Source organism: Salvelinus fontinalis, chromosome 2, assembly GCF_029448725.1.
Source record: "Salvelinus fontinalis isolate EN_2023a chromosome 2, ASM2944872v1, whole genome shotgun sequence".
Classification (NCBI taxonomy): domain Eukaryota; kingdom Metazoa; phylum Chordata; class Actinopteri; order Salmoniformes; family Salmonidae; genus Salvelinus; species Salvelinus fontinalis.
The window spans coordinates 31,043,418-31,066,350 of NC_074666.1; the positions used below are offsets into that span (position 1 = coordinate 31,043,418).

Consider the following 22,933-nt stretch of genomic DNA (forward strand, 5'->3'; position numbering starts at 1 on the left):
GGACTCATATGACGTAAAGTTTCCGGGTTGTCGCCTCTCTGTTGCAGGTTACTTTCGGTCATTCATCCTTCTGGGAATGTCTCTCTCACTTCTCGGTTTTTGAGGTAAGATTAGATTGACTATAGCTAGCATACAAGCTAGCTAGGGAAATGGCTAAGTAAACTGTCAGATAATATATGTTATCATCATAGCTATCTTATTTACAAAAATGTGTCAATATTGAATATTCTTAATATCCAGTGTACTGAAGTAGTAAAAAACAGCTAACGTTAGCAATGCCAACTTAATTTCTGTCTTTGTTTATGATCTGGCCAGGCTACAAGCCTACAAGCTAGGCTACACGTCGTTTTTAATTTTAATAACCAACAGCGCCTATTAATATCAAATACTTAAAGCGCATAATGGGTGTATTCCACGGTGGGTCTCTGTTTTCAAACATCACATTACAGAACATTTGCGGAACGCCAGTCACCAAATTATATTCCTCGTTGTCCCTCTAATTTTCATAATGATACCACGAAGCTAGCTACAAAAAAGTCTTAATTTTGATATACCGGATTCTTTTTAGATATGTGAACAGCCTTACATTTGTTGGGAGAAATAGCACGACTATTATGTTTTTTCTTGAAGCTATGTCAACGGAGTTGACAGGTGCAGAGGTTACTTTTGGTCAGACAACGACATGGTCTCGCTCACTGGACCTTTATTTGATTTATTAATTTGATGTCCGTAAACTAAAAGGCATGTAACATTGCCTAATTGTAAAAAACGAATGAATGTTTGAGCAAACGATTTGATAGCCATGTGGGTTATATTACAGGTTTATACTAAAACGTTGGTGAATACTCGTTTCTGATTGGCTAGAATGGCATTCTAGAATAGACATTAAGTAAGGGATAATCGAGGGGCTATGCGTTCTCTGGAAAATAATGAACGACGTAGAATATGTGTTCCATATCACGCTAGCAGAGTGGAACTAACATTCCAGGGATTAGCATTTTTTTTTCCAGAGAAAGCATAGAGCCCCGAGTTGATTATCACTTTTATACTATTGCTATAATTGAACACATTTACCGCTAGAAATGGGTTCATTTGCTGGTAGAGATGTGTGCAACATCCACTGAAGTAGCTAGCAAGTTTACTAGATAGTGACAGTAGTCGCCTTGGTAACCAAGCAAACAGACTTGGTAGTTTTAGCTAACCAAACCATCGGTCCTAGCTTGCTATTATAAAAATCTAATTCAACAATGCCAATAATGTTTTCCATTCGACTTTTGTTTCAGAAGCAGCTCAAACATAGAACATGTAAGAACTATATCCATTGAATTCTACCGTGCAAATATACTGTGGGTTATAGAGAAATAATGCATGCTCTAGAATGCCCTTCAAGCCAATCAGAAATGACTATTCAACAATGCCATGGTATAATTAAGCAAAAAGGCCTGAGGGGGTGTGGTATATGGCTAATAAACCATGGCTAAGGGCTGTTCTTAGCCACGACGTAACGTGGAGCATATTGGTGAATACCACAAACCCCTGAGGTGCCTTATTGCTATTATAAACGGGTTACCAACGTCATTAGAACAGTAAAAATACATGTTTTTGTCATCCCTGTGGTATACGTTCTGATATACCACGGCTGTCAGCCGATCAGCATTCAGGGCTCGAACCACCCAGTTTCTAAAACCAGATAATGGGACAGTTAGAAAAGGTATTGGGTCAGTTGGAAACGTTGGCTAGCTAGCTCGCAAGGCATAAGCACGTCGCCATGAAACATAAAGAACGAACAACTGCAGTCACGTCCATAAATATCGAACTAATCTAACGAACGACTGTGTCGCGTCTCTAGCAACCAAAAATATGAGAAAGTATGAATTTGCTTCGAAAAATGAAAATATCAACGAACACTTTTGGTAAATGTTTGCTTTAGTATTGTTTTCTTTGGCAACTGTGGTATAAGCGGGATAAACACCTCCGTTCTGTACATTCTGTACATGGGGTGGCAGGTAGCCTAGTAGTTAGAGCATTGGGCCAGTAACCGAAAGGTTGCTAGATCGAATCCCCGAGCTGACAAGGTAAACATCTGTAGTTCTGCTCCTGAACAAGGCAGTTAACCCACCTCCGTCATTGTAAATAAGAATTTGTTCTTAACTGACTTGACTAGTTAAATAAAAACTAAAAACATTACCTAAGAAAAATTAACTCCGCAAAGTGGCACGTTGTCCATTATTTTCAAGGTAATGTCAGAGTTTATCCCTTGCTTATATATGGGTTATACATGTGCGGATTATATTATATATGGGTTGTACATGTATGGTTTATATTATATATGGGTTATGCATGTATGGGTCATATTATATATGGGTTATACATTAAAAAACATTTTTTTTACCAAGAATGTTCAATACCAGTCCTGATAACAGGATAGAAAACTAATGCCAAGGTCTGGTGAACACACTTCAAGTCAGTCATCACCCTGTTTTGTATTGATACGGTTCTTGTGTTACAATTTGTACAGATGAGGAGTTTGATGTACAGTGTAGGCTTGTTTCAAGGCTTGAGGTACAGTACAGGTTTGTGTTGTTCTTTTTCTGCCATCTGTTTTATAGACACAGCAGTAGCATTGAATATTCTATCTAACAATACAACCTTGCCATTAGTCTTGATCCCACATTTCATGCATAACACAGTATTCTTCATTGTGTTAAAGGTCATTGACCTCATGCTATGACATGCTTCTACGTGGGTAGTAGTATCCTGTCTGATGATGAGGCAGTGGACATGTTTTTCTTGAAACAGCTGAAAGGATTTCACTGTTGCTGATTTGAAAGCGTTAGAGCACATCAAGAAAAATAATCATGTGGCTTGGATAAACATGTCTGTCTCCTCATTTCTTGGAATAGATTAAACTGAATCTGTGAACACAATGTTGTGTCAGTCAGTGTCAGTCTATGTAATGTGTATCACTATGAGCAACCAGCTGTGTTTGCGTAACAGTTTTAATAGATGTGGTCTCTGGAAATATAATGCAAAAAGGGTTAGTCACAGTCAGCCCTGAGTACGTTGAGATGAATACTGTAGAGAGGAACCGTATCACTTCCTGTCCAATACACTCTCCTATTGGATGAGAGCAGTTGTGGGTGGAAGCAGGAGAATGTATGTTAGCTCTTTGTGAGTGTAGCTGAGTTAACGAAAAACCTTAGACAGGGAGTGAAGAATAAACATCTTGTGAAGAATAAACAATATCTGGACCAAGCTTTTTGTTCAAGGAAAGAGGAAGAAGTGTGTTTTGTTAGCGTACCTCAGAACAGTAGGTAAGGTAACCAATTTCTTCTCTTGTTCATTCTACCGAGAGGTTTGCACTGTTTCGATCTGCTCATCACTGGTATAGCGTTTTTCAGAAGTGTGTGCATGTGTTCATTTTCTAAAGCCATTCAGACCATCTCTGAATTACCTCTCTTTTCAGGGGTAAACAGTCATTCCTCTGACTAATGTTTTAGGCTCTCTGAAAATTATGATTTTGTTTAAAGAGCTGATATACCTGATAACGGATATCATTTCAATTAAGAGCAACGAAAGCGGTTGGAAGATTTTTTGGTGGGGGCATCATATCAAATGTAGAAATATAATATATTTAGAATGTAGATAATTTCTTCACGCTAAGGAAGATATACTGATGGAAGGAGGAATTTGAATTTGTCCTGGCTGATTCATTTTGGGGTTGTGATGCCTGGGCAGTAAATGGGATTAGGCCAGATCAGTGGCACATGAGCAGTATAAGCCACTCACAGGCAGCATCCTGTGTGCTAAAGCACTTGAGCCTTCATTACTGTCTGGAGGGATGTCAAGTCACACAAGCATTCACCATCAGGGTCATAGCAGATCATGATTCAAGCATGACGTGGCCTTTCTGTCATTTTACAAGTAATGATCCTGTCTAGACATGCTCAGCTGCTCGTTATAGTATCCGCAGCAAGATCAATTAGATAACATTTTTAATGGAATGTAGGTCTGATGTTTTGGGCACTTTTATTACAGTTTGAGTTGACCTGAAATGTTCCCCTTATCTCTGATGTCAAGATGCCCTCCATTAGACTACATTGTATTATAAGTGATTTGATATGGTTTTGTCAATGTTTTACTGGATAGTGGAATGGGATTTTTGTTTAGGCTTGGATGAAGTCCAGATTAAACTTTGGTGCCCTTTTTACCCTTTCCAGTGTGCTGGTTAGTGTTAGTTACCAAACTTTGCATCTTATATTTTACTGAGCAAGTCAGTTAAGAACAAATTCTTATTTTCAATGACAGCCTAGGAGCAGTGGGTTAACTGCCTTGTTCAGGGGCAGAACCATAGATTTTTACCTTGTCAGCTCGGGATTCGATCTTGCAACCTTTCGGTTACTAGTCCAACGCTCTAACCACTAGGCTACCTACCACATCTGCACTGTTCTTCAAGTAAATGTGTGCATAAAGTCCTTGTGCATACAGTTGGTTAGTTTGTTTAACTTTGTAATCATTGGTTTTTGTTTGACATACATTTTAAAGTGAAAAAAACAGAGTCTGCATCACTCTGTTACCATGGAATTGCCCTCTTGCCAGTTGCCACCTTGGAGAATCTTGCGCAAAGAAATAATGTGTTCTTTGACTTACATGGAAATGTCTCTGGTTTGCACAAGGAAGTCGTTTTCAGTGATGTCATGACTCCTGAATAGTTTTCAGTGAAGTCATTTGGGTTTGCCTTTTTCGTGGGAAAAGACTGGGTGATGCACATATGCCATGACAGTGATCGAGGTTAGAATGTAGACGTATGTCGAAACGGTTGCCAAGTGGCACCAGAAATGTGGCAATAGTAAGAAAGTAAAAGCCAAGTAACAAAATAAGACAGTAAATGACTACTTAAATGTTTTTTTTAATTTTTAATTACCTGTAAAAGGTTAAGTAAGATTTCATGTATGCTGTCTCTGTCATCTAACCTAATCTAACCTCACCTCTTTGGCTTCATAACCACTCTGCTGAACTCTGCTCTGCAGTCTTTGTATTTCAGTCTCTTTATTTATAACATTCTCAAGGGGTATTTTCCTAGGGTAGACCTACTGAGCTATTTATTAACAACTTGTGTTGCTCATTCGAATTATTCTACCTTATAAATGTTTCTGTCTTAACCAAGGCACCATCAATTGGCATAAATACATACAGATACTCTTTCAGATTTTTTAAACACAGACCTAACATTCTTTCAGTTCTAGGAAATGATTGCACACTGCAAGCATCAATTATAGATAAGATAAAAGGTTGTCAAATCTGAACTGAAGTGATGTTGACCAGACATGGGTCTAGATGTTTGTGTACAGCTGCAGCGGTCAGTGTAGTGCTCCAGTGAAACTCAGCTATTTTGTGCAGCAATATTTACCGGTGGTAAGGTATGTGTTAAATACCTTAGCTGCTTCTTGTTTGACCCCCCCCCCAAATAATAAAACACCTAGGTTCGGTGTGTTGCAATGTATGCTTTGACATGAAATGCATACAAGAAGCCTTCTTGAAAATGAATAAAGTCATTACTTTTGGCTAGTCTATAAATTAGATGTTGTATTATGCACAGTGCATGCTTGTGGCTACTGACTAGCTCCTAGCTATTCCTTCAATATGACTACTCTTGGTTAAGTTCTGGGTCTATATGTGTTAGAAATGAGTAGTTCACCTGTGTTTATTCAGCTTCTCCCAATCATGATACATCCAAATAGTCAGTGAAGAAAACCCGAACACTGGAACTACTGTTGCTCGTTATCCTACGCATTCCATCCCGCCGCGACAGATTCTTCGGTTTACGCGCACAAAAGATTACAAAAGATTACAATATGACTAACATACTTCTCTTTCTCCATGTATTTTCTTCTTCCCCTGTGCTCAACAATTCTGGACCAATCACCCTGCTATAGAGTTAGCATCACAGACCTCTTGTGTCAAGCCTTTCCATTGAACCGTCTGGGTGCATGTGCTGCTACCTGTCCAATCTGTAATTACCGCCACCTGCTTTGGCAACCTTTCCATGACCTGAGAGCTGAGCATTCTGAACTCTCCCTGAAGCAGACGCTTCTCCCTCAAGTCTCTTTTTCTCTCCACTTCTGCCTCACCTTCAACCATGAGGTTCAAAGTAGACATGCATTACATAGTGTTCTCGCCTGTGTACCTGTTGATGTGGCTGTACACGCTCATCACGTTTATCCCATGGTATTTCCTCACTGATGCTGGGAAGAAGAAAACCATGGCAAAGAGAGAGAAAGCCAAGTCCACCACAGGCAAAGCAGAGGGCCCCTATCGTTGTGTGGAGAACTTTGACAACCTGGCCCGGGAGGACTTTGAGGGAAAGGACACTCTAGACAAGCTGTTTGAGCATGCAGTGCAGCGCTTCGGCAACGCAGACTGCCTGGGCACCAGGGAGGTCCTAAATGAGGAGAACGAGATGCAACCCAGCGGCAAGATCTTTAAGAAGGTAGAGTGATCACACACACATCTCACCAGGAACCAATTATTGCAGTCAAGGTTCTGCCAAATAAGTTAGAAAAGTTATGCAACCTGAAGCAAGTTTGTGTAACTTCATATAACATCTAACATTCCTAGATTAAGTCCCTTCTTGTAGAGTTATTAAATCAAATGTCATAAATATATGACTTGACTCTCCAGTGGTATATTTACCCCTGTGAACTGAAGGCCCTTAGTAGAACCAACCCTAATGGACTGTTTCTGTTCTCTCTCCTCTGCTGCAGCTGATCCTGGGGGAGTACAGGTGGCTGTCCTATGACGAGGTGGACCAGATCATCAGTCATCTAGGTAGTGGACTGGCAGCCCTGGGCCAGCAGCCCAAGAGTACCATCGCCATCTTCTGTGAGACACGGGCAGAGTGGATGATCACTGCACAGGCCTGCTTCAGACGCAACTTTCCATGTAGGCACATAAAGTTCCACTAGTTTGCATTATAAAGATATTTCCTGTTAGGACAGCAATATTTGTGAAAACATTGTGTTGTGTGTGTGCATGTGAACAACATGTTTGGTTGTGTTGCAGTGGTCACTCTGTATGCCACCCTGGGGGAGGAGGCAGTGGCCTATGGCCTGAATGAGTGTGGGGCCACTCACCTGATCACCAGCACAGAGCTACTGGAGACTAAACTCAAGGTAGGAGTCATCAGGGGAAATGCATGGTTCAGATTCTAGCCGAACTACACACTGCTGTTCTCATATCCTCTATCTGTGGGAAAGAGAGCTATCTTTTTAGACAGGATGTGTACAATCACCTCTGTAGATCAAGGAGGAATTTAAAATTAGCCATGGGGTGTTTGTGTGTGAACTAAGGTGTCATTACTGAAAATGGCGCCGGAGAAGATGGCTGACGTTTTATGTGCTCCTAACCAACTGTGCTATTTTGTTCGTTTTTTTGCGTCGTTTGTAACTTATTTTTTACATAATATTGCTGCTACTGTCTCTTATGACTTAAAATAACTTCTGGATATCAGAACAGCGATTACACACCTCGAACTGGAATAAGCTTTTTTCTTTAACGAGTCCGACACGAAGGATATACTGCTTTCTCGGGAACGGGCCCAAATCCCTGTCATTTGCGTGAAGAAAATATGGAGAAAAGGGGGAGGTCAGGTTGCCTTCTGAGAATTCGTAGGCGAGCGAGTAAACCTTCACTGCCATCCGTTCTATTGGCCAACGTGCAATCATTGGAAAATAAAATCGATGACCTACGATTAAGATTATCCTACCAACGGGACATTAACTGTAATATCTTATGTTTCACCGAGTCGTGGCTGAACGACGACATGGATAAAATAAAGCTGACGGGATTTTCCATCCACCGACAGAACAGTGAAGCTACGTCTGGTGAGACGAAGGGTGGGGGTGTGTGTGTGTTTGTTAATAACAGCTGGTGCGCGATGTCTAATATTAAAGAAGTCTCGAGGTATTGCTCGCCTGAGGTAGAGTACCGTAATTTCCGGACTATAAGCCGCTACTTTTTCCCACGTTTTGAACCTTGCGGTTTATACAATGACGCGGCTAATTTATGGATTTTTCCCGCTTTCACAAGATTCATGCCGCCAAAAAACTGAGCACCGTCACATAATGTGAAGTAAATCGAGCACGCTCAAACTTCCCATAATTCTGATTACTGTAGTCATTTTGTCACCCTCATCATGGCAAAGACACGGAGAAATTGTCACGTTCCTGACCTGTTTTTCATTTTTCTTGTATTTATTTGGTTGGTCAGGGCGTGAGTTGGGGTGGGTTGTCCATGTGTTATTTTTCTATGTCGGGTTGTTTGTGTTTGGCCGGGTATGATTCTCAATCAGAGGCAGCTGTAAATCGTTGTCCCTGATTGAGAATCATACTTTTTGTATCTCGTGTTGTATCTCGTGTCTGTATTCGGGTCGTTTCTCTTTTGTCATTTTGTTTCGCTTGTGTTCCGTTTATTTGGTTAATAAATAATCATGGACACAAACCACTCCGCATATTGGTCTGATCCTTCTCGCCTCTCCTCCTCGTCCGAGGAGGAGGATTACGCCGACCGTTACAGAAATGCATATGATGCAGCTTTCAATTTGAAGGCGATCGATCTGGCTGTTGGAAAAGGAAATAGAGCTGCTGCACGGGAGCTTGGCCTTAATGAGTCGATGATAAGACGTTGGAAACAGCAGCGTGAGAAACTGACTCAGTGCAAAAAGACAACAAAAGCTTTCAGAGGAAAGAAAAGCAGATGGCCCGAACTAGAAAATGAGGCTTGGATGACAAGTGGGGAGAAATCCTTCACTAAAACGGGCCGCATGCGAAGAGCAACTTATGGTCAAGTCTGCCAGTGGGTCCTGACAGCGTGGAGCATTGTCAAAAAAAATAAAAAAATCCACTATCATCAACGGATTTCGAAAGGCTGGACTGCTGCGTATTGCAGAGGGCAGCATGAGCTCAGCGGGGAATTTGCCTCCGGATGAAAGTGACGAGAGCGACAATGAAAACGATCCAACATCGGATGAAGCAATTCTGAGGCTATTCAACTCCGACACCAAAGGAGATGACTTCAGTGGTTTCAGTGCACAGGAGGAAGATGGTGACCAATGACTTTCTTGGTAGGCTACTGTTTACTGGTATTTTAAAAAATTTGTTACAAGCCGTGTTTCGTTAAAGCCTATTTATTTTTGTTACAAGCCGTGTTTCGTTTAAAAAGCCTATTTATTTTTGTTACAAGCCGTGTTTCCTTTAAAGGCTATGTAAAGTTCATTTGTTTCAATGTACCGGTAGGCACCTGCGGCTTATAGACATGTGCGGCTTATTTATGTACAAAATACATATATTTTTTAAATTCAGTGGGTGCGGCTTATATTCAGGTGCGCTTAATAGTCCAGCAATTACGGTACCTTACGATAAGCTGTAGACCACACTATCTACCAAGAGAGTTGTCATCTATATTATTCGTAGCTGTCTATTTACCACCACAAACCTAAGACCGCACTCAACCAACTCTATAAGGCCATAAGCAAACAAGAAAATGCTCATTCAGAAGTGGCGCTCCTAGTGGTCGGGGACTTTAATGCAGGAAAACTTAAATCCGTTTTACCTAATTTCTACCAGCATGTCATGTGAAACCCAGAGGGGAAAAAACTCTAGACCACCTTTACTCCACACACAGAGATGCATACAAAGCTCTCTCCTGCCCTCCATTTGGCAAATCTGACCATAATTCTATCCTCCTGATTCCTGCTTAAAAGCAAAAATTAAAGCAGGAAGTATCAGTGACTCGCTCAATACGGAAGTGGTCAGATGACGCGGATGCTACGCTATAGGACTGTTTTGCTAGCACAGACTGGAATATGTTCCGGGATTCATCCAATGGCATTGAGGGGTATACCACCTCAGTCACCAGCTTCATCAATAACTGCATTGATGACCTCGTCCCCACAGTGACCGTACGTACATATCCCAACCAGAAGCCATGGATTACAGGCAACATCCACATCGAGCTAAAGGAGCAGGACACTAATCCGGACACTTATAAGAAATCCCGCTATGCCCTCAGACGAACCATCAAACAAGCAAAGTGTCAATACAGGATTAAGATTGAATCCTACTACACCTGTTCTCACGCTCATTGGATGTGGCAGGGCTCGAAAACTATTACGGACTACGAATTGAAACCCAGAAGCAAGCTGCCCAGTGACGCGAGCCTACCAGACTAGCTAAATGCCTTTTTATGCTCGCTTCGAGGCAAGCAACACTGAAGCATGCACGAGAGCACCAGCTGTTCTGGACTACTGTGTGATAACGCTCTCGGTAGCCGATGAGAGCAAGACCTTTAAACAGGACCTGTACTCAAAGCATGCGCGGACCAACTGGCAAGTGTCTTCACTGACATTTTCAACCTCTCCCTGACTGAGTCTGTAATACCTACATGTTTCAAGCAGACCATAATAGTCCCTGTGCCCAAGGAAGAGAAGGTAACCTGCCTAAATGATTACCGCCCCGAAGCACTCACGTCGGTAGCCATGAAGTGCTTTGAAAGGCTGTTCATGGCTCACATCAACAGCACCCTCCCGAATACCCTAGAGCCACTCCAATTCGCATACCGCCCCAACAGATCCACAGATGACGCAATCTCAATCGTACTCCACACTGCCCTTTCCCACCTGGACAAAAGGAACACCTATGTCAAATCAAATAAAAATGTAATGGTCACATACACATGGTTAGCAGATGTTAATGCGGGTGTAGCGATAGGCAAGATGCAGTAGATGGTATAGAGTGCAGTATATACAGTGGGGAGAACAAGTATTGGATACACTGCCGATTTTGCAGGTTTTCCTACTTACAAAGCATGTAGAGGTCTGTAATTTTTATCATAGGTACACTTCAACTGTGAGAGACGGAATCTAAAACAAAAATCCAGAAAATAACATTGTAGGATTTTTAAGTAATTAATTTGCATTCCGTCTCTCACAGTTGGTTTGTACCTGATACAAATTACAGACCTCTACATGCTTTGTAAGTAGGAAAACCTGCAAAATCGGCAGTGTATCAAATACTTGTTCTCTCCACTGTACATATGAGATGAGTAATGTAGGGTATGTAACATTATATAAAGGGGCATTGTTTAAAGTGACTAGTGATACATTTATTACATCCAATTTGTAATTATTAACATTTAACATTTTTTAACATTTAAGTCATTTAGCAGACGCTCTTATCCAGAGCGACTTACAAGTACATACATTCATACTTTTTTTTGTACTGGCCCCCCGTGGGAATCGAACCCACAATCCTGGCGTTGCAAGCGCCATGCTCTACCAACTGAGCTACACGGGACTTAAACACTTTAATTATTAAAGTGGCTAGAGATTTGAGTCAGTATGTTGGCAGCGGCCACTCAATGTTAGTGATGGCAGTTTAACAGTCTGATGGCCTTGAGATAGAAGCTGTTTTTCAGTCTCTCGGTCCCAGCTTTGATGCACCTGTACTGACCTCGCCTTTTGGATGATAGCGGGGTGAACAGGCAGTGGCTCGGGTGGTTGATGTCCTTGATGATCTTTTTGGCCTTCCTGTGACATCGGATGGTGTAGATGTCCTGGAGGGCAAGAGAATGCTGTTCATTGACTACAGCTCAGCGTTCAACATCATAGTGCCCACGAAGCTCATCACAAAGCTAAGGATCCTGGGATTAAACACCTCCCTCTGCAACTGGATCCCGGACTTCCTGACAGGCCACCCCCAGGTGGTAAGGTTAGGCAACATCACGTCTGCCACTCTGGTCCTCAACAATGGAGTGTGTACTTAGTCCCCTCCTGTACTCCCTGTTCACCCACGACTCCGTTGCCAAACACGACTCCAACACCATCATTAAGTTTGCTGACGACAGCCTATAGGGAGGTGGTCAGAGACCTGGCAGTGTGGCGCCAAGACAACAACCTCTCCCTCAATGTGAGGAAGACAAAGGAGCTGATCGTGGACTACAGGAAAAGGCGGGCCGAACAGGCCCCCATTAACATCGACGGGGCTGTAGTGGAGCGGGTCGAGAGTTTCAAGTTCCTTGGTGTCCACATCACCAACAAACTATCATGGTCCAAATACACCAAGACAGTCATGAAGAGGGCACCTCAGGAGACAGAAACGATTTGGCATGGGTACCCAGATCGTCAAAAAGTTCTACAGCTGCACCATTTTGAGCATCCTGACCGGTTGCATCACTGCCTGGTATGGCAACTGCTCGGCATCTGACCGTAAGGCGCTACTGAGGGTAGTGTGTACGGCCCAGTACATCACTGTGGCCAAGCTTCCTGCCATTCAGGACATATATAATAGGCGGTGTCAGAGGAAAGCCCAGAAAATTGTCAGAGACTCCAGTCACCCAAGTCATAGGCTGTTTTCCCTGCTATCGCACGGCAAGCGGTACCGGAATGCCTAGTCTAGGACCAAAAGGCTCCTTAACAGCTTCTACCCCCAAGCCATAAGACTGCTGAACAATTAATCAAATGGCCACCAGACTATTTACACTGACACCCCCCCATTTATTTGTTACACTGCTGCTACTCGCTGTTTTTTATTTGGGCTCCAGAGAGGCACAGCAGTCTAAGGCACTGCATCTCAGTGTTAGAGGCATCACTACAGACACCCTGGTTTGAATCTGGACTGTATCACAACCGGCAGTGATTGGGAGTCCCATAGGGCGGTGCACAATTGGCCCAGCGTCGTCCGGGTTTGGCCGGTGTAGGCAGTCATTATAAATAAGAATTTGTTTCACATCTATGCATAGTGACTTTACCCCTACCTACATGTACAAATTATCCTCGACTGACCTGTAACCCTGCACACTGACACGGTACCGGTACCCCCTGTATATTTCCTCTTTATTGTGTTTTTTTATTTAATTTTTTACTTTAGTTTATTTGGTAAATATTTGATTAACTCTTCTTGAACCGCACTATTCATTAAGGGCTTGTAAGTAAGCATTTCGTTACCGTGAAATGCTTACTTACAAGCCCTTAACCTACAGTGCAGTCGACACAGCGCATGTGACAAACAAAGTTTGATTTGAAAAACAAATACTGATGTCATTGAAACTTGAATGAATCCTAAAGGCAATTAGGACACGAGAGCTGATATTATTCATGTCTAGACAATGATGTGTCTTCCTGTGTCTTTGACAGAGTATTTTGCCAGAAATGCATAACCTGAAGCACGTTATCTATGTGGACAACAAGAGCATCAGAAGGACGGGTTACCCAGAGGGCATTCAGATCCACAGCATGCAGGCAGTACAAGAGCTGGGATCCAAACCTGACAACTGTACGTGGAAACATCAACAAAACTATGCATGTACAAAACACACAGGTCACACTGTTGGGTCACTCTGTTAAGTCACCCTGTTATGTCAAACAGTGTTTGCTCTGAAACGTAAGTTTACATATGGCTCAGATGGCATTGTAGCGATGGTAAAATGTCTAAGCAGCTAGTGAAGTATAATATGCACAAATGCTGGCAGTTTAGTTTAGTCCCACAATGTAGTAAAGAATGTTTGTACTGTCCTGAACTGTACCATTTATTTTCTAAGCATTATTAAGTGACGTGTCCCCCTGTGCTCCTGGCAGTGAGTATAGCTGTGCAGCGGCCCCAGCCCACAGACCTGGCTGTGGTCATGTACACCAGCGGCTCCACAGGACAACCCAAAGGAGTCATGATCATCCACAGCAATCTTATTGCTGGCATGACGGGCCAGTGTGAGAGGATCCCAGGCCTGGGGTGAGCAGAGCACTCTATCACAGGGCTTCTAGTATCTAACCACCATTTAACTAGGCTGGTCAGGTTTCTGCATCTGACATGGGGACGCAATGTTTTAAAGACAGCAGACAAACAGTGTAATGTGCTCATGATAACCATGCCTAAACTTATTTACTCATGCGATCTTCCTCCTTAACTTGATAATTAGACAGTATTGTCAAAGTGCATAACCACTTCCTTATTTTTGTATAATGTTGTGCATGGTTACAGACATGGAAGATGTTCTCTCATCTTCATATTGCTTACAGTAATGTGTGATGTGTTTGTGCCCATGTGCAGGCCGAAGGATACCTACATTGGCTACCTGCCTCTAGCTCATGTGCTGGAGATGACTGCTGAGATCTCATGTATGACTTACGGCTGCAGAATTGGCTACTCTTCCCCACAAACACTCTCTGACCAGGTAATAGACTCAGTAGTTTGATATAAAGAGATATCTTTTCTTATGGATTTGTTTTATTTTAAGGCAAAGTGGGCAACAATCTAATGTTATTTTTATTGCTTCTCTTTTGCAGTCAACAAAAATCAAGAAAGGCAGTAATGGAGACTGCTCTGTGTTGAGGCCTACTCTGATGGCAGCTGTTCCGGTAAGAACGAACATCCTTCCTTAATCTTTTTGTTTATCACTGATTTGTTAGTGTTTTATAAAATAGGGATGTGCATTTGAATATCTGATTGGACGTAGTATTCTAATACTTGTGTGAGTGTAATGTTTTGCTCCCGAAAAATTATAGGCCAATTTTAACCTGACTCTAACACTGAAAAGGGTTTTTCTAAATGAAATGTAAATATCCATGTGACTTTGTTACATACAAGGATAGACCATGTAATTTCAAGTTATTAATTTAATAAAACAAATCTTTCAATGTAGTTATGATGGCACCCCATAAAAAGACCTGTAGCCCATCAGTTGCCTTCACGTAGCTTGTTGGCCAATCAAAGCGGCAAAGAGGTTCAATGTGTAGCACGTGTAGTGAAAGTTCACTAATGCAATGCAAGATGGAATGAATTACTGAATTACAAGTTAGTGAAATAAGAAGGTGTAGGCTACAATGAGCAACCAACAGGTAGTTTGTTGTTGTTTTATCTGAATGGGGTTGTGCAGCATGTGGACTCCATTAGCTTAGCTAGCTTCTCTAGGCTTCTCCCAGCCCTTGTTCATGACTCTGCTCTATTACATTACACATAAGTCATTGGACGAAGGCGTCTTCTGTACGGGGGAGTTTTGTTAAGAGCCCTGACGCTCGGTCTGAACATTAACACACATCGCATGAGGTACGGTTTTGGAAGCATAAGGACCTTATTTCATGTCAGCAAGAAATCTTTTTCAAAAAACAGAAAGTTTAAATTAATACACACCTTTTATTGTGCTAGGCTACTCCAGTCAAGACAGATTGTCTTGTTATATGGGATGACAAATAACATTGTGGCTGCTACAAATAAATGTTAGCTAGTCTTGACTGTAGCCGAGTTGCCTTGGTGTCTTTCTCTCTCTCTCTGTCTGCTCGCTACACACACCACCGCATTTAACCTCAACGGCTGTATTTCAAATATCCACATATCCGACAAAAATGTATGATACTATTTGAATAGTGACATTATTTCAAACCCACATCCGTACTATAAGGCTGGTTTCTTTACAGATTTTTATAGGTCAGGTTTAGAGGACATCCTCGAACAGGTGATGCTGATTCTTTGAGGTTCTTTGATAACTATCCTGCAGCTTTGATTTCCTCTGTAAAGAAAGTGGAAGCAGACATATGGATAAGGTAAAAAGAAAAACCGTCAAACTGATGTGTGAAGTTGATGTTTTCTGTTTATTGTATCTTATCTGTCAGGAAATAATGGACCGCATCTACAAGAATGTGATGAACAAGGTGCAGGAGATGAGCTATGTGCAGAGGACACTGTTTAAACTGGGCTACAACTACAAACTGGAACAGATCAAAATGGGCTATGATGCCCCTCTCTGCAACTTGTGAGTATATTGTATGTGAGGACACAAACACATATACACATACCAGCATGTTCCCAGCTGATGTACACAATCCTGTTACATGCACATGGCTATCTATAGAGATAAAATCCTTGATACAAGGTCAGTGCATAAAGACATAAACATTGATTCATGTCAGTACATAAAAACAAACATTTCCAACATGCCATTACAGTACTTGGAAGTAAGAGATATAGCTAGGCCTTATCAAACTACATGGGTTTTTCAAAGCTGTATAGATTTGTCCTCTGGAATCTATATATTTTAAATGTACGCTTGTATTTTGACTGGTTTTGGTTCCCCCTTGTTGGCAACAATATTTTCTTGTCTACCAGACAAGACGCGTTTCCTTTCCCCATTTCTTGGTATCAGCATGACCGAGACATTGGCCTCTAGTCAACCTCTCAACTTTTTTAGTTTTTGTTGCCAATTTTACTCTATCGGATTCTAATAAATAGGCTACAAGTGTGTCACTTCCACTGCAAGTCTAATGTGCCCTAGTTCTGAGATGGCAGAGAACAATGACAGGATCAGAATCTGTATACATCATCATAACATGCAACAACCTGCATCATTACAAGCTGCTTATCAGGGATCAGACAGTGAAACTGTATCAGTAAGCATGGACCAATTGGCATCTTGATAAACTAGTAAGTAGTAATACGTACATTTCTCTCCTCTGCTCCATCAGGCTGCTGTTTAAGAAGGTGAAGGCTCAGCTGGGAGGGAACATCAGGATGATGCTGTCAGGAGGGGCGCCCTTGTCCTCCGCCACACAGCGATTCATGAACATCTGCTTCTGCTGCCCTGTGGGACAGGGCTACGGCCTCACAGAGACCTGCGGAGCAGGTACCATCACAGAGGGTGAGTCATGGCAAGGCACAGCCACGGACTACTACTGCTGGGGTCCTTTGCTAATGATATTCACCCTGGAAGTGGTATCATTACCAAGTGCACCCTTGGTTCCTTCACTAGCAGAGTAGTAGTAGTGTGTAGGGAATGGTGGGAGCTCTGTCATTTGAGAATTTTCACCATTGTGTTTTTTTGGGGAAATTATACCTATGCATTCTATGGTAAATTTTGGCTTTAGCCAAGACAAGGTCTTTGAGAAAATGCTACTGCTCAGGCTTTTATATATGTTAAGGTGCCCTGAGGGTTTCATGTCTTTAAACACACATGCTTTCAGAGATAGATGTCTTTGTTCAAGTCCCAACCTGTGAAACGTTCTGTGGTACTGGGATCGTGGATGACAAAGGAATGACAGCTATACTAAATACAACTGTTTTGCTTCAATCGGCTTTGCTGTATAGGTACGCAGGTATCAGTCATTTTTCAGTGCATTGTAAATGTGGAAGGATATGCTTGTGTGACGCTACGCAGCAGTATACGAGTGTGAAATAAATGGCCAAATGATGCCAAATAACCACCGGGGACGATTTTATAAGGCCATATTATTTAAGAGGACCTCAGGACAGGGTTCTCAGTTTCGTTTAACACTCTTGCAAGGCAGAGGATAATGTACAAGTTCTTAGTTTAAAAACAAATAACATTATTTTATAACAAATCAATGTTTGCAAACATTTGATTTTCCTCATAGCTCAAAGCAGTGAATGAACTAAATATAACAGTGTTATAATTGTGATTCTCCCACCACACTGTTTTTTGTCTCCGGTCAATCTGAAGGACAAGTGTGTTAGCTGTTTATTCACCTGCCCGCAGTTGCTAATAACACATTCGCAACCGCCCAACTATATGTGATAAAGTGAAAATCTGTGGCCCGCTGCATTATGTTAGGCCATGTGAGAGGTTATAGACTTAGCCTACAGTCAGTGTTGAGATTTCAGTTACTATTCCATTTAACCTATCTGAACACTACAGTTCCCATCTTGTGACTGTCTAATTTGTATAGCTCTTCACAATCATCACACAACATAGCCGCTATTGTCAACCTCTTCTACCACTTCACCAAATCTTTCCCAAACATTACAGTTCTGGCCCTCCCTTAATGTTTTTAATTAAACTCTGACATTGTTCTTTTTGCCTCCGTGGATCGACGTACATTTTTTCTGCCCGTCTTCCCTGAAGCATTTGGTGATTGGCGTGTGTAGGCTAATGTTAGACCCTAAAGCTTAGGCTTTTGTACCCTTGTCTAAAGCCAGATAAAAAGTAACCAAAGAAAAACCTTAATGTAGCCTATTCTATCGATATGAATTACACAATTGTATATTTGAGTCAACCCGCACATCACTAACGTGTGTATCTTGCTCTTTGCCTTAGAAGTGCATGAGCGTAAGCACTGACGCTTATTCTTTAATGAGAAAACCTTGAATATTCCCAGACTGGTTTTTAGTAGGCCGGGTTGCAGCCTACTACTGGCATCAGATATTAAACTCTACATGGGACTATTTTATTTATTTTGTGAATGTGTGTTTCCTCTCTCCAGTGGCAGACTACAGCACTGGGAGAGTAGGAGCCCCCCTCATCTGCTGTGAGGTCAAACTACGAGACTGGGTTGAGGGTAAGTAATAAAACCTATGGACACACATACACAAACTTATTTGTGAATATTTTTGATAAAGTGTACTGTGCTGTTGAGGAGAGCTTGCAAGTAAGCATTTCATTGTATCAGTTACACCATGTATCATGTGCTCATGACAAATACATGTTGATTATGACACACCTATAGTATGTGTATCACAGATGGCTTGGACATCCTCGTTTTGTAGCTGCCCAATTTGCCTCCTTTGCGTGTTGTTACTGTATTTTCATGTGGCTCTCATGGGCCAATTTAGCTTCCATGTGGTTAGTTTTTTTCTGGTCCAAACAATACTCTATACAGCTATTCTCTCCGACCATGCCTCACTCTTATATTCCCAAGGTGGATACACCAGCCAGGACCAGCCCCACCCCCGTGGAGAGATCATGATTGGTGGGCCCAACGTTACCATGGGTTACTATAAGAGTGAGCACCTGAACAATGACTTCTGGGTGGATGAGCAGGGCCAGAGGTGGTTCTGTACCGGGGACGTGGGGGAGATTCACCCTGATGGCTGTCTGCAGATAGTGGGTGAGTGGCTGAGAGTTGGAGAACGCCTGAATAATAACACCAATGTGCACTGAGCACTGATCAGCTACCTCTTCAACACTTTATGACCATGAGGCAATACTGTCATAAACAATTCAAATGGATGTAAACAGTGCTACCTGCCATAACCTCTCAGGAGAAGATGTAGACAACACTATGCTGACATACTTTAGTGTTCTCACTGACCCTCTCTGCTCTGTTTGTTCCATGTAGACCGTAAGAAGGACCTGGTCAAACTGCAGGCTGGAGAATACGTGTCCTTGGGGAAAGTGGAGTCTGCTCTGAAAAACTGCCCCCTTATTGAAAACATTTGTGCATATGCAAACAGGTATCTCTTCTGTCTGCTTTACTATATACCATACACTTCTTTACATAGGACAGAACGCTATTACATTGACACCACATGCATTTGTGGTTATTCTACATGTATCACCCTGAAAACATATTTAATGTTCATGCTCATGTCTAGTATGTATCTTTAAAAAAATGTTCTCTTGCTTTTAGTGACCAGAACTATGTGATAAGCTTTGTGGTACCGAACCAGAAGCAGCTGACAATTCTGGCCAATAAGAACGGCATCAGTGTCGCCTGGGAGGAGATCTGTAACCACCCGGCCATGGAGAAAGAGGTCTTGAAGGCCATCAAAGAGGTGGCTACCTCAAGTAAGGCTGACACTTACTCTATGACACATATCCTGTTAACTTGATTAACCAGATGGATAATAACCTAGAATTATAAGACACATCATTTTAGTGTGTGACAATAGAGGGCTTTGTTCAGGCCATGTTTATCCCTTTTATATTAACCATTGTGTTTTCCTCCCCATCAGTCAAACTGCAGCGTTTTGAGATCCCAGTGAAAGTGCGTCTGAGCCCAGAGCCCTGGACCCCTGAGACTGGCCTGGTGACGGACGCATTCAAACTGAAGAGGAAGGAGCTGAAGAACCACTTCCAGACTGATATCGAGAGAATGTACGGAGGGAAGTAGAGCCACTATCTGATCTAACCTAAGAACGGTTTCCTGACAACTTTCACCAGTGAAATGAGTGTGTGCGTGTCTGAATGTGTGTGTATGCTTGCGTGCGAGTGCATATGCTTCAACGCACGTGTGAAACTCAATCCACGGCGGGCTGAGTGTCTGCGGGATTTCACTCATCCCTTGTACTTTATTGATGAAATAAGGTCACTAATTAGTAAGGAACTCACCTCACCTGGTTGTCTGTCTTAATTGAATGGAAAAATCTAAAACCTGCAGATACTTTGCTCTCTATGGAATGAGTTTGACACCCTGCTTCAAAGCATTATGTCTGTGAACTGTAGAATTGTCTTTCCACGTCATCTCTTTTGTCACATTATGAATGTCAGTCCATAAAGTTCAGCACAGAAGGATCAGCTGGTTAGTTATGGCTATTTGTGTTGGAGATCGCACAGCGTTGTGTAAAACGCCAAAACGCCAAGTCTTGTATTTGCATATTGTAATTTGCCTTTGGGATTTATTATGACATGTCCGTAAATACTACTATTTTTGTGTCTAATTGAGGTAGGAGTCATAATGGCCTTTTCTCAATGAGATTTGCTCAACTCCTGAGTCGTCTCTTCTCTGGCCTCCTTTTGAAAAAGGTCAACATAATTGATGAAAACATTTTTGCTGCTCCCTAATGAGCAAGCCCCCACAGTGCTGCTGTATAAATTGTTTGCTTGTTCTGTACATAGGATCACATTACTGCCACGCAACTGCCGAGCCCTCACAATCCTTTAGGCTATTGCACATAGATCAAATCTGAGTGTAACTTTGTCCATTTCTGTCACCTGTGCTTGTATCATTTATGTTTTCATGTTTTGAACCTGCTCATGACATTGTTATAGTAACACAACCCAACCCAAGTATGTCACAGATTTTTCAGATACTAGGTAAATGGTTAATGTCATACTTGCTGTGTTACAGCATGGATTATCATTTTTATTTGAGCAAAAATTAAGATAGTCCTTTAGGCTTCTTTTTTCATGCTGATCTCTTCCTACAACTCTGTTGTATACTGTACAATATTTATAGACTTAGATAATGTTTCAAGTCATATTTATAATGTACTGTAATAGTTCTACATTTCTGACCTATGGATATGCCAACTTAATAGCCTATACTCTTAAATAATTTGACATTTTGTGACATACAGATATGAAATACTCAATATAATTCAATGCAATTTTTTCATTATATGATGTTGAAAATACTATTGAGTTGCATGTGTAAAGAACTTATATTTAAAATATTTTATATGTATATTAAGGTCATGTTAAACGTTGAACCATTTTACATTTTTTGGATGAATTTGTACTGTTGAACTGTTTAAAGGTCACAATTGTGCTTCTTGAAACTTTGTGTGGAACCTTAATGAAAATGCTGTGTATCGGCAAGTTTGCTCTATCATTCGGAAGCTGTTTAACGTGGCATATAATGCAGTAGAAGAGAATTGATGGGGTCGTGACAACTGAAACGTGCAAATCAATGCTAAAAATAATATTCCAGGATGCATTGCATTCATCACATATAATACAATTTAACGATTTTGCAAATTTCTTCAATGGCCAACACATTGGGATGAAACACTGTTCATATTAGCCATGATACCACTCCAATCCATTGAGTCCTATCACGGCTATGTTCCAATAGGATTGAGAAAGGTAAAAAAAAATGTTTGTGAAGGTTTTATTATTCTTATACTCAGGGTTCCATGCACCAAGAATGCGACTGCAGTAGTATTTATTTTGAGACCAACCTTTAATCTTATTATGTTAATTGTGAAGCACTTAGGTTCTGTTTACAATGGCAGCCCAATTGTGATATTTTTTCCACTAATGGTCTTTTGACCAATCACATCAGATCTTTTCACATCAGAGCTTTTTCAGAGCTGATTGGATTAATCAAAATACCAATTAGTTAAAACAATTTCAGAATTGGGCTGCCTGTGTAAATGCAGCCTTCTTCTCTCTCCATTTATATTGATGTTTTGTTAATTTGTATTATTTATTCAAATCTGTTCATATGTGAATGAAACGATGTGTTATAGGGTTGGGCAATGTGTACCTTCTGGTTATGTCATTTGAAAGTACATATTCTTTTTATATGAACATATTAAAGCTTTCTGCCCATTGTAAAATGTTTATTACTTGAATAATTGTCAGTCATAAATATCAATATAAAGTATTGTTCAATGATTTATAATTAGGTTCACTAGTTTAAATCTACCCCATTCGTTCATAGCGCTGTCAAGAAAGATGCATTCTAACTATCCTTGGGGCAAGCTTTGCAAATCTTTCAAGCAAGGAGAATGACAGAATTTCAACCAAGCCCAAGGTATGAGGTGATTCTAATGCCTCTCATAAATTCAGTAGGTAGTGTAGGGCTAACAGCAAACTCAAATGTGGCATTGCTCCGCTCAGACACGGCTGTTTATTAAAGTGCATCATGGCAGGTAACATAGTGCCTAGTGAAGGTCTACACAGCTTGAACAGTCTTCAACATTTTCTGCCTTCAAATGAAATCTAAATCTATTTTGATGTTTTTTTCCTACAGATCTACACAACCTACTCCACATTTACAAAGTGAAAGTTGTAGAACCTTTTGCCATATCTATAACTCATATTTTTATGGGAATTTGGTTGGGTCGCCCAAAAAGTTACATATTTAATTGAAAGCAAGTCTAAGAAGTGGTAGATCTGTTCTATGTGCACTATTTCTATGCTTCCCGTTCTTAAGTTTAGTTTTTGCATCTGCTTTCTTTTGCACACCAGCTTCAAGCACAATTTTTTGGGGTTATGGAAAATATATTTCACAGCAGTTTAGATGGTACAATATTTCTCTTCAATATACTTGCTTGTTTTGTCACAAACTTAAATAGTTGAACTATTAGAATTTTAGCCACCAGGAAATGGCAGAATGAATCTTTTTAATGGTCTTGTTGCAAACAGAATTGATGATTTGGAGTGGATTTTTTTTAAACACGGGCTTCCTTCTTTTCACTTTGTCAAACAG

At 41.2% G+C, this 22,933-nt stretch overlaps 1 protein-coding gene across 1 annotated transcript; it reads left to right on the top strand.

Moving 5' to 3' along the window:
* LOC129816538 (long-chain-fatty-acid--CoA ligase 4-like) lies at positions 1-22,058 on the top strand. The gene is made up of 15 exons (XM_055871113.1): positions 1-104; positions 5,937-6,490; positions 6,765-6,942; positions 7,063-7,172; positions 13,190-13,328; positions 13,631-13,781; positions 14,100-14,223; positions 14,336-14,407; positions 15,659-15,798; positions 16,508-16,680; positions 18,260-18,334; positions 18,695-18,883; positions 19,115-19,229; positions 19,406-19,563; positions 19,731-22,058. The coding sequence occupies exons 2-15, from the start codon at positions 6,140-6,142 to the stop codon at positions 19,886-19,888; spliced, it is 2,133 nt and encodes a 710-aa protein (XP_055727088.1). The 5' UTR covers positions 1-104; positions 5,937-6,139; the 3' UTR covers positions 19,889-22,058.
* The last annotated feature ends 875 nt before the right edge of the window (positions 22,059-22,933 follow it).

Bases quoted from the DNA above. Each gene is read 5' to 3' on its own strand.
- LOC129816538 (XM_055871113.1), top strand. From the start codon at position 6,140: ATGAGGTTCAAAGTAGACATGCATTACATAGTGTTCTCGCCTGTGTAC. The intron at 16,681-18,259 runs GTGAGTCATGGC...TCCTCTCTCCAG, and splicing joins AGCAGGTACCATCACAGAGG to TGGCAGACTACAGCACTGGG. The intron at 19,564-19,730 runs GTAAGGCTGACA...CCTCCCCATCAG, and splicing joins CAAAGAGGTGGCTACCTCAA to TCAAACTGCAGCGTTTTGAG.